The following is a 13178-nucleotide window of genomic DNA, read 5'->3' as shown; positions in this document are numbered from 1 at the left end:
AAAAACTGTATAGTAAGTGTTTGCGAGTTACTGAATACAAAAGTGTGTTAGGACAATATGTACTCTTTTTACTCTCGGTATTACATCTTCATGGTCCACAAGGAAGAACTTTTTCTTTTGAATTTGAGTGAGGTTTAATTATTTAAGTAATTAATTAAATTATTTCCGATTTTTCGCGCAATGTTACACGAAGACTATCTGCACTAGCTTTCTCTAGTGTAAGGCAACTAATCATTACCACCAATCGCCAACACTCGGGCTACTCTCTTACCAACAAATGGTGGGATTGACTGAACATTATAACGTTCCCAGGGCTAAGAGAGTGAGCATGTTTGGTGTGGGGAGGATTCGAATCCATGACTTTGAATCATTAAACTGTAAAATGTAACAGGATGGCTAAAATCGTCTAACAGATATTTCTTGTTCACCGTTCACAAAGTACACATGTAAGAATGCGAACGAATCTGTTAGGCTACCTAGCTTATAAAACAAATTACTTGTTCGAGAATGGCCTGGTGGTTAAGGCGTTAAACTCGCAATCTGAGGATTCCTGGTTCGAAAACATGCTTTCCGTTTCATCCATGGAGGCATTATAATGTAACGATCAATCTCACTATTCGTTGATAAAAGAATAACCCAAGAGGTGGTCGTGGGTGGCGTTGACGAGCTGCTCTCTTTCTAGTTTTACACTGCTAAATTAGGAACGGCTAGCACAGATAGTTCTCGTGTAACTTTGTGCGAAATTCAAACCAAGCAAACTTGTTCAGTCTTTAGAAGTCTTTGCAAAATACACGTGTTAAAAAATGCAAGTCCGTAGGGTTACATAGAATTACAAAGGAATACCATATTTCCATTTTTCACAAAACTTACGTGTTAGAAAAAAATCTAACAAGTTGATTGAAGTTGACAAATCAACGTTATTTGTTAATCTGTTATAAGTACGTGCTTTAAAATACAACCTTAGAAGTAATGTAGTGCCAAACAAATTTAGCCATTTAAGTTTTACTGTATAGTACACGAAGTTTTTTTTCATATCATTGGTGTCCTCCCAATCTTTAGGGTAAACAAATAAGCGTAGCAAACACAAGACTTCTGAAATTATTTCACAGCATAATAAACAGTAAGAACGTGATTCCTTTTATAGAAATTGAAAACTCCTTCGTTAGTTGGTCCTTATGACGCTTTGGTGGTTCGAAGTGAAAATTCAACTCTCCAGTTTTTCCGAAAAAATGGATTTACAGACGACATAATCTTGAACAGCAAGTTCAGGTTTGAAAGTTTGCTTTTTTTCAACAAAAACAAGAACAGCGTTTTGCTTTTGTTCTTTTATGATTTTTTAGAAACCATTTGAAAAAACAACGACTCTGCACTTAACAGTCAACGAAACTAAGTTGGCTGGGTTCTGTAAATTAAGCCTAATTCTTATGTTAAAGTCTTACAAATCATTGTATACTTTTTAATAATCATTTATATGCGTTTTAATTGATGATAGAAATGCTTATATGATTTATTTTTCTTTTGTTATAGAGACGTCGACGAAGGCTGTGATAACTCTACTTTAATAAGTTATCTTCCACCGTTTGATGGTAAGGCTTTAGTTTAAAAATTGACAATGGTTGACGTCTAGAGTTTCTCGAATCTCATTTTACCGCGCTTTAAACTTTTGTGTTTTTTTTACACCACACTATCAACACATGGAATGCATTTGTTGTATATTCTTGAATAAGGCCTACGTGTTTAGAAATATTTTGAAGATAATTGAACACCCATTTTATCTGATATAGATATTTTAATCCAGTCCATACTTCTTATGATGGTATGAGTTATAACGATACATAAATACAAATATATTCAGATTCAATCTAGAGCTTGCATGCAACTTATAAAGGTTTTATCCTCAGTATTTAATATTTAATTCAACGCTAGTAGACATCTTGCAAAAATAGCATGGCCGTACTTTATAACTTAGAAGTGATGTCTGTATACGTTTCAATTCATAGGTCACTACCCGCCATTCCCAGGAACGAAAGAATGGAACAGGCCAGAAGCAGTGGTAGCAATGGAGGAAGAAATTAACACGTGGTACGTGAAAAGTGTCTGTAATGGAACTAATAAATATTTTAAAATTATTCGCCCCAAACGTTTAAACTGGGATACAGTAAAAACAACGTAAAGAATATGTGTATAGATAAGTAACATACATCTAACAACAAAGGAAGGTCGCGTTCTAAACTTACCATGATGTGTAGCTGTTCCCAAAAGGACATATCTAAGGAACGTTGGTTTGCTATCATCGTTCAAAAAAATACGCTATAACGTTCGTAACTTACGTTTTTTCTCTTCGTTTGAAACGTCACTCTTATAAGATGCACGGTTACTGTTAGATTAGGAATACCTCCACAATTTAAAGAGGTAGTATTTAAGCAACTGCACTATTTGAAACTATTATTGTTTTATTTTATTTTATCTATTCACAGGCGACTAAAAAGCCTTGAAGCTTATCAAGCTCAAGTCACGTGCTTAACGAGACTTCAACAGGAGGTGCTGAGACTTCATGCCTTGGTAAACTAATGAGATTTATGAAAATAAGATTTCGTTTTCATACAAATACAGGAGTTTAATAACCCGTACAACATGAGTTGTACACATACATGTGTGTATGTGTATAAAATAAAAAAAAAGAAGAAGTATTTCCATTATGATAACAGTTATAAGGTTTAAGTTGGAGCACGTTTATTTTAAATGCTTACACTGTAACTGGTTCATTATTTGCTTCTAAACTTAACGTTGGAGAAGCTTTTTACGACTTAAATATGTGAAGTTAGAATAAGTTTGTATATTTTAGAAAATATCTAGTGCTGAAAAATAAGCACCCGGCTAGTACAGCGGTATGTCTACGGATTTGCAACGCTAAAATCATAGGTTCGATTCCCCCCGGTGGGCTCAGCAGATAGCCCGATGTGGCTTTGCTATAAGAAACACAAACACACACAAATAAAAGAGGAATAAAACTAGCCTTATCAGATATTCCCATAAGCCCTTTTTTCCATTAATCAGAAAAATATATGTATATAAAAATAGGTTGCAAAGGCATAGCTAAACATACCCAAGTATGCCCGTGTGTAACATTGAAAATTCAAGATAAGAATTTTCTTTGTTATAAAATTTTCAACTGATTGTTTCATATCAATAGATTAAAAAAACACCAGTGATTGAAATATAAATCTTTACAGTACTGTATGTATCGTTTTTAATAGACTATGCACGCAAAATAGAAGTCATTATAATGCTCCGTTTCATATTTATATTTCAAAACATTTCCGGAGAGCACCCACTGGACTTACATCAGTGGAGAATTTCACTAATACGCCTGATTTGTATCTATTTAAATGACTTGGTCTGTGGGCTTAACGAAGCAGTATTGTTTCGTACGTACAAATTTAGCTACTACTCTCTGAACTAGTATCCTGTTACAGTAGTCCCGTTGGGTTACATTGTTATCGCTATACTAAGACCCTCCAAAAGTTTAAAATATCCCAATATTATTTCCCCCAAAACGGGGCCAAAGGCCAACTGGAAGGATCATCCTTTTTTAAACTCTTCTACCACTGTAAAGTAGTGTGTTGTCTGTTAGTCAGTCAGTAGATACTAAAATGACGTCACATAAGGAACACTTTACGTTACAATATGTATTGTCGTGACGTCAGTAAACTGTTCATGCCATGAATCTTGAGAAGAGTTATGTACTTTGTAGGCTACATCACAGTACGATTTATTAACGAGAAATAAAAATATTTGTTATTCTCAATTTTGGTTTATTTACTTTTGGCACAGAACACTTTCGGGAACCTGCGCAAGTGCATCTCATTAGTTAAGTTTATTTTTATTTTAGACCCCTATATTTAACAAAAAAAAACTCTGATGTTTGAAATTTAGTTCGACAGGTACATGCTATTACGACAATCAGATATTTCACTTAACCGACCCGCATTATGAAAGGAATATTGTTTACCTTTATTGTGTGGCTAGATAGGTGAACATGTTGTCTTCAGCGTACTTTTTCTTTATGATATAATTTTGATCTCAGAGAATACTAAAGCAACCACGTTAGTGTAATATTAGCTGTAAAAGTCACTCAGTACTGTTAATAACAGATTCATTTAACGTTTCTGTTCCTATAAAACAGTTAATGTCAGTTCAAGGACCCGTATAAAAGTTAACTTCTTAGAAAATAAACTACTTCTAAAAATTAATTTTTTTTATAGAAAATTGCAAGCACCCTTTAATTTGTAAACAGCATTTACTTCTTAGATTACTGTATTTAATAGTAAAGTACAACTGATCATAGGAAACTTACTCAGATTTATAATGTTTTTCACGATACATTCGTGTTTTTTCATTCAGAATATTCACTAAAGGTATAGTAAGGACTACCTGCGCATAGCCTTTGCTAATTCTGAGCATAGAAAATAAAGGTAGAGCCACAAGTCAGTAACTTAGGCTACTCTTGTCTGACCAAATAGTATGATTTGTGTGTTTCTATTTTAGTAAACCCACATCCCCAAAATGCGAAGTTTTATTCTTTGTGGCAATGGGTCACGAGCCATATACCTTCGGACTTCACAGTCCAAGTTCCCTGGTCACTAATGCCCGCTTTATCCTCGTTTAACTTTCTTGCATGGAAAGGTAATAACTAGATAAAGCAAACTGACGATACTTTGTTTTTTAATTAAAGGGGTTTCGTATCTCTTAGTTCGTAAGGTTCTGTACGTTTGTTTCTTGAACTTTGCGCAAAGCTACACGAAATATATCTGCGTTAGTTGTCTCTAAATAAGTAACAATGCTTTGAAAATAATCTGTTTTGTAGCTCATGAAATGTATCCATAACACCTACGTATAACTGACCGAACCAATTATTGTTGACCAAAGATTTCAACAGGTCGGTTTTCTTTGTGACAGTGTACGTCCGTTTGTTTGGTGTCCCCGCTCCTCTTCACGCGGTGGCCAAGGAGTAAGTCTGTAAGCTTAGAACGCTAATAACCGAGCTTCGATATCGACCCAGGTTGAGAAATGCACACATTACCCTTTCTGTAGTTTTGTGCTTAACAAGCAAATAAATCTTTATTTGGTCATAAAACATTAGCGTTAAGTTTATTTGTTTTTTAAGTCTTCAGTGAATTTCGTGAAGTAGAAGAGTATATGATAATAGTATTTAAACAACACTGTTATTTGTCATATCCGTTGAGGACGACACGTTAGGTTCGATTCAGTTTTTGTTGTATGCGTGTGTTTTCTTATAGCAAAGTCACATCGAGTTATCTGCTGAGTCCACCTAGGGGAATCGAACACCCGATTTTATCGTGATGTTCATACAGGTTTTGTATGTTTTTTTAGCCGTGTGCATGATATTAATTGGAATTCTCATGTATATTTAAGATTAATGATTTACTTTCTATTTATCTTCAGTTGTTTTTTTTAGGTTTTAGTTATTATTTCATATACGATAATTTTAATTATTTGTAAAGATGTCTCTTTTGTTAGTTAAATTAAGTTTAGCACTTGTAAATACTGATTTTTAATTAATTAAAACTTTATATCTGTGAAATTTCTCTTTGGTTAGTTACATGAATGTTACTGGCTATAGTGACTGCGATAATTTGGTTGAGATTTATATTAACGCTCATAAAAAATATTTTGCTTATTTGGTTTAATTTTAGGTTATTTAGAACTAACACAAGTAACTGAAACTAAAAGAACTTCGTAAGACATTACTGGATTTATAACCATAAATATTTAGAACAGTATTTTATCATTAGAGGTTTCAGGTTTCTTGTGAAGTTAAGTACTTCTGGCAATTGCATTAGATTTGGTATGTTTTTATTAAGTTTACCTTAAAATTTGGACCAACTTACCACAGTTTTGATCAGAATTTCTTATTAAGTATCATACATACAAATTTCCCCATCGTTGCTCGTGATATTAATATATGTTTGTTTTAAGATTCATTTTACCTATTTTTAACTCCACAGCTACGAAAGCAAGAAGCCGTAGTTCAGTTTCTTAAAAGTGAAAACCAAAAACTTCAAAATAAGCTCCAGAAAGGTACGTTGTGGTTACGTCTGTTTCGATCATGTTATGTATTTTCAAACATCCATAGTGAAATAGCAGTGCTATTATTTTCGTCTTCCGGTTACATTTATTATCAGTTTACTACCACTATCCGAAGCGTGTATGACTAATGAAAGTGAGGCATAAAAATGAACATGTACTGTTATTGGATAAAGCGCAAGAAAGATCTTTATCTTGGAATAAATATCTTTATAGAGGGAGCCGCAAAATACAAATTTATTTTTATCGTTCAAAGACAAACGATTTGTTTGTTTAGAAGTAAGCACAAAGCTACACAATGGCCTATTTCTACTCAACCCACACGGGTATCGAAACCCGATTTTTAGCGGTGTGAGTCAGTGGGATGGGCAAGACAAACAGAACCTCCCTGTCACTGACCATGCTCGCCCTGTAAACCGTGTGGTAGTGATACATCTTTTAATAAGTCCAAATAGTTGTTATCCATATTAAATTATATTATTACCTTTAATTACAACCTTGGTTTAATCTCATTTTTCCTTGCGTAATCAGAATGAAATTTTCGGAAGGAAATTCTCTAATTTATTCAAATTTGTTAATTTACATAATATTTGTTTCTTTGTAGTTAAGCTTATATCTTCTAAATGTATGTGAATATATACATAAGTGGTTAAGAAACTGTTTAGACTGACCCCGAAGTTTGGGGAACATCAACTGATTGTTTAATCTTCGAGATGTCTGACATTTTTTACACGTTCAGCATCTATTCAATTGGCTCAGGTTGAGCGAGTTGTTTCTGTACTCTTTAGACGGCTTATTTTCGTTATGCTTTAGCTAAGTGCAAGCAAATATTCAATATGTTTTTTAATTACATGTTACGATAAGCTAATGTTTGTTTCATTAATAAAATAAATCCTCTGTGTGTGTTTTGTTATGGTAAAGCGCCATCTAGTGTGTCCAGAGAGGGAAGTCGAACCTCTGATTTTGACGTTGTTAATCCGAAGGTTTACTGCTGTCCCATGACAAATGTGGATAAATAAAGAATAGTAAACCATATAATTTCTCGGATTACGTCAGTTACATGCTATTAATTTAATATTAAACTAACATGTGATTCTTGTATTTTCTAAAATCTTAAACAGTTTTTCATGGTATCCAGCTGAGATATCATGCGAGGAAAGAATATTATTCAGGTTCACAATTCCCACAAAGGAATAAAAATGTTAATACACAAAGCTGTGAATGTACTTTATATTTATGCTTTATGAAAGAAAATAGCGTAAATTATGCTTGTCGTACTTTTATTTCAAAATGAATGTCTATTTCAGGCTTTCTTGAAAAGGCACGCAAGGTCTGTTTGTTCACAGTCGTTCCCAAATTTAAACTAATAAGCTACAGTTAAAGGGTTAGGTCATCAGTATCCACCATTAACTCTTTGACTACTCTTTTCTGATTGGTCAGTGGGATTTGACTGTCACACTTGTACAGTACCCACGAACCTCAAAATGCATCGCTGGTGTTTCGGTTTTTTTTTCTTTTTGAGAGCAATGGGTCGCGAACCATTACACCTCAGACTCACAGTCTGGTGACGCTAATCATTAGCCACTCTCGGCTCCAAAGTAAAGGTGAATACATATTTGAGAAACGCTAAGTTCTACCTTTAATGTGTGTCTATTAATATGTTATACTAACATCCTCGTACGCAAATTAAAGTAGTTCTAAGTAGATAGCCTGCCGTTCGGATGGTTTAAGGTTTTATCCACGATACGTCAATGAAAATGATGCACAATTTCAGCTGTGAGAAAATCATAAATGTAACAGATGATACCGAGATTCGGTTAAGCCGAGTAAACGCATAATAGGCGGTAAGTGTTTTTGACTTGTTACAATCCTTCTAATCAACAGTTCTAACAGATGTCTGATCTTTAGCAATTTTTAACCAGATCATTTGGTTCATGTGTTACATGAGGTGCCGTTAAGGTTGAAATAAAGATACTATAAAAGTAGTTGTTTTTTTTCTAATTAAATATTTGATGTCGCTAAATAAAATACAAGACATAAGTGTTTGAATTTCGCACAAAGCTATACGAGGACTATCTGCGCTAGTCGTCTCTAATTTAGCAGTGTAAGACTAGATAAAAGACAGCTAGTTTTCATCACTCACCGTCAACTCTTGGGCTACTCTTTTACCAACGAACACTGGGACTGTCCGTCACATTATAACGTCCCTACGGCTGAAAGGGCGAGCATGTTTGGTACGACTGGGATTCGAACCCGCTACCCTCGGATTACAAGTCGAGCGCCCTAACAACTTGGTGATGTCGGGTCGTAATTTTGCACGTTTCGATAAGTCTCTGTATATGTACATAAAAAAAATTCTTGTTAAAATACAAGCGTGTTTATTTTCAGAAATGAATTAAAATTCACTTCTTTTTTGTGTTTGTTTTTGAATTTCGATCAAAGCTACACAAGAGCTATCTGCACTAACCATCCCTAATTTAGCAGTGTAAGACAAGAGAGAAGGCAGCTACTCACCACCACCCACCGCCAACTCTTGGGCTACACTTTTACTAACGAATAGTATTTGCATTCTTTACTTTTGAAGAGCAAAAGCCCGCTTTTCTAGAACATTTAAACCAATGAAGTGAAAATGCATGATCTGACGGTTCAATAAAAGAAGAAGACATTTCAGTTATTATGGTAAAGTATTGTACCTTAACAACTGTTTTTCCGTGACTTACGTAAGTTTTCTGAAATCACAAGGATCTAATTTAGTTACTGTTTGGAAACTGATATATAGATTTTCTGACTTTTTCTATGCTCAAAGAATGCTTAAATACAACGTTCGTTTTCGGCTGAAGCATTTCAACAAGTATTGGTGTTCGATACCTATATTTCCCTAAGACTAGAGGGAAGGTAACTACTCACCACCACCCACCGCCAACTCTTGGGCCTCACTTTTACTAACGAATAGTGGGATTGACCGTCACATTAGAATGCTCCCACAGCTGAAAGGGTGAGCATGGTTGGAGTAATGGGGATCCGAACCCGCGATCTTCCGAGCCTAGAAATAAGTGAAACTTCTCTAACACTATAAAGAAACGACGTCATTGCGATAAGCCTCGACACATTTGCACACGTCAACAAACGCCTTGTTATACACATTTCTGGAATAGGTTTCAAGCAGAAATATGATTTCAAATAATCGCTCTTTATTCCTAGTAGCTCTAAAAGAGAATGGTAAACAGCCATTATGTTGGTTCATGTTGAGATAATGTTTGATATGCATATTTCAAATGTTTATTTATTTATTTTTTAATCATTCTAGAGGAGAGAAAGTCTACAAGAGATCTGGTCGAAAGTCTCGAAAAAGAAGCTTCAGAATTTGAAAAATTGTGCACGTTTCATCTTCGACAGACAAGAAACAATTAGACTGTTCAATCAAAACAATTTTGTGATCAGTAACTATGTTAACAGCTGTTCTTTCTCCAACTGAAACACGTTTAATGTCAGTTGATATTTAATAACCGTTAAAACATTCGGCTGAAACGTTTTCTGTTTATTACCAATACATTTAAAACGTTGAATCGAAACATTTAGCAGTTAAGATATAATATTAAGACATGTTTTTTTTTCTCTTTTGTACCAGTATATTCTTAGAACACTATCAGATCATTCTTCGAACTGGAAAAATTAGCAGTTAAACATTATATGAAAACAACTACATCACATTTAACATGGTACTAGTACAATTAGGAAACTTATGAAAGTTTAAAACTCCAAACAAAAACTGTTCAGTTTTCTATTATTATAGTTATAATATTAATAGCTAAACGTTTATGTTATATTTATTCCATTCAGTGTACTGATACGATTAGATAACTGACATAAAATGGTTGGCATTTAAAAATAAACTGCGTACCCCCCATGCTCATGAAAAGTCAAAATCAAAAATAAACATGGCACTCGTGTAAGTGGAACAAACAAATTTTGAATTTGCAACTAAACTGTTTCTGTTTAATAGTAACAATATATATAAAGACAAACAATCCAAACTGTTCCCCGCTGGTACAGCGTTAAGTCTACGGATTTACAGCGCAAAATTCAGCGGCTGGATCCCACTCGGTGAACACAGCAGATAGACCAATGTGGCTTTGCTATGGCAAAAAAACAACAACAAGATGTTTGTGTGTGTTTTTCTTATAGCAAAGCCACATTGGGCTATCTGCTGAGCCCACCGAGGGGAAGCGAACCACTGATTTTAGCGTTGTAAATCCGTAGACTTACCGCTGTACTAGCGGGAGGCAAAACAAACAAAATTCGAATTTTACAATTGTTTGCGTTTTTCAAAGTTTAAAATATTCAGTAAAATTATATTAAGCATCATACTTATAATTGCAATATTTAAAACTTAATTCGCATATTAATCGCTTTCTAAGTTCCATTTATTTTAGTTTTAGAGCTAAAAAGTGTTCAAAATATTTCACTGAAAAATATTGAAATTCAGTAAGCCTTACTTTTGTGTATTTACAGGTTCAAATTCCAATGCCTAATTTAATGAAATGTGTTTTTGGCTGTTTGCGTTGCTACTTGTGAATACCTCACCACTGTGTTAAAAGTACGTCTAATAATTATATTTAATGAATTGTCCTTTAGTGTCTGATTAATAGTTTCATGTTTATATTTTGTCGTCCTCTCTTTCCTACCTGGAACGTCTTTGACCTTCTCTGAGTTTTATTGTTGACCAGCTAGTTTCTTAAGTGTTCCGACAAACTATTCTTAAATTAATCTAGGTTCCGAAGTTAGATTAGTTGAAATTGTGCACATATTCATTTGAGAAACTTGTTGTTTAAGGGCTAAGGTAAGGTACCAGGGATCTGAAACCATGTTTAGGTTTATCGATCAATATGCAGGAAACTTTAAACAAAATTGTTATTAATACTTCAGAAGTTTATTGTAACACACCCCAAGTTGTTAAAACCTTTCATCATATAAACGGCTATGGACAGTTTATTGTAAGGACAGTTTCTTACACTGTTGTAAATTCATTAAATTGTATTTTATCGTATCTTTTACTGAAACAGCATTTGATTTCTTAAACATCAAAACTCTTTAAAATACAGTTTAATACAAAAATAATAATTTTTTACTAGCAGTTTTATACATATATATATATATATGTATACCATCTGTTTATTTTCACTGCAAACTGTGTTTGTGCTCTTTCTCTATTAAGATTTGGTCAGTGATCTTTGGATAAAACATGGTGGCAAAAGTGAAAATAAGCTTAGCAGTTCATAGACAATTATGTGTTCCAACAACCTATCCTTTAACTTTTCTAGGATATGACGTTGACCAGCTAGTTTCTTATGTGTTCCAACAACCTATCCTTTAACTTTTCTAGGATATGATGTTGACCAGCTAGTTTCTTATGTGTTCCAACAACCTATCCTTTAACTTTTCTAGGATATGATGTTGACCAGCTAGTTTCTTATGTGTTCCAACAACCTATCCTTTAACTTTTCTAGGATATGATGTTGACCAGTTAGTTTCTTATGTGTTCCAACAACCTATCCTTTAACTTTTCTAGGATATGATGTTAACCAGTTAGTTTCTTATGTGTTCCAACAACCTATCCTTTAACTTTTCTAGGATATGATGTTAACCAGTTAGTTTCTTATGTGTTCCAACAACCTATCCTTTAACTTTTCTAGGATATGATGTTGACCAGCTAGTTTCTTATGTGTTCCAACAACCTATCCTTTAACTTTTCTAGGATATGATGTTGACCAGCTAGTTTCTTATGTGTTCCAACAACCTATCCTTTAACTTTTCTAGGATATGATGTTGACCAGTTAGTTTCTTATGTGTTCCAACAACCTATCCTTTAACTTTCTAGGATATGATGTTAACCAGTTAGTTTCTTATGTGTTCCAACAACCTATCCTTTAACTTTTCTAGGATATGATGTTAACCAGTTAGTTTCTTATGTGTTCCAACAACCTATCCTTTAACTTTTCTAGGATATGATGTTGACCAGCTAGTTTCTTATGTGTTCCAACAACCTATCCTTTAACTTTTCTAGGATATGATGTTAACCAGTTAGTTTCTTATGTGTTCCAACAACCTATCCTTTAACTTTTCTAGGATATGATGTTGACCAGCTAGTTTCTTATGTGTTCCAACAACCTATCCTTTAACTTTTCTAGGATATGATGTTGACCAGTTAGTTTCTTATGTGTTCCAACAACCTATCCTTTAACTTTTCTAGGATATGATGTTAACCAGTTAGTTTCTTATGTGTTCCAACAACCTATCCTTTAACTTTTCTAGGATATGATGTTAACCAGTTAGTTTCTTATGTGTTCCAACAACCTATCCTTTAACTTTTCTAGGATATGATGTTGACCAGCTAGTTTCTTATGTGTTCCAACAACCTATCCTTTAACTTTTCTAGGATATGATGTTAACCAGTTAGTTTCTTATGTGTTCCAACAACCTATCCTTTAACTTTTCTAGGATATGATGTTAACCAGTTAGTTTCTTATGTGTTCCAACAACCTATCCTTTAACTTTTCTAGGATATGATGTTGACCAGCTAGTTTCTTTTGTGCTCAAGCAAGTTATCCTTCAACTTTTCTGGAAGAGTTAAAGGATAGTTTTTTGTTTTTCTTTTGGAACACCTAGAAATTAGCTGATCAATGCCACATTCTAGAAGAGCTGATTAGTAATCTTCTTATGTGTTCTAACAAACTACCCTTTAACTTTCTAGGATATGATGTTAACCAGTTAGTTTCTTATGTGTTCCAACAACCTATCCTTTAACTTTTCTAGGATATGATGTTGACCAGCTAGTTTCTTATGTGTTCCAACAACCTATCCTTTAACTTTTCTAGGATATGATGTTAACCAGTTAGTTTCTTATGTGTTCCAACAACCTATCCTTTAACTTTTCTAGGATATGATGTTAACCAGTTAGTTTCTTATGTGTTCCAACAACCTATCCTTTAACTTTTCTAGGATATGATGTTAACCAGTTAGTTTCTTATGTGTTCCAACAACCTATCCTTTAACTTTTCTAGGATATGATG

The 13178-nt window shown here is 33.9% G+C and overlaps 1 protein-coding gene across 1 annotated transcript in view; it reads left to right on the top strand.

The window, feature by feature from the left end:
• The window catches only part of LOC143241978 (uncharacterized), a 66117-nt gene extending 53355 nt beyond the window's left edge, over positions 1-12762 (top strand). Inside the window, exons 8-13 of the mRNA XM_076485327.1 lie at positions 1145-1269; positions 1528-1586; positions 2001-2082; positions 2478-2562; positions 6030-6102; positions 9416-12762. Coding sequence (XP_076341442.1) covers positions 1145-1269; positions 1528-1586; positions 2001-2082; positions 2478-2562; positions 6030-6102; positions 9416-9519 — 528 coding nt within the window. The 3' untranslated portion in view covers positions 9520-12762. The remainder of the gene's footprint in view (positions 1-1144; positions 1270-1527; positions 1587-2000; positions 2083-2477; positions 2563-6029; positions 6103-9415) is intronic.
• Positions 12763-13178: the final 416 nt, after the last annotated feature.

The sequence above is a fragment of the Tachypleus tridentatus genome, chromosome 2, assembly GCF_004210375.1.
Source record: "Tachypleus tridentatus isolate NWPU-2018 chromosome 2, ASM421037v1, whole genome shotgun sequence".
NCBI lineage: Eukaryota > Metazoa > Arthropoda > Merostomata > Xiphosura > Limulidae > Tachypleus > Tachypleus tridentatus.
This window is presented reverse-complemented; position numbering and strand designations above follow the sequence as displayed.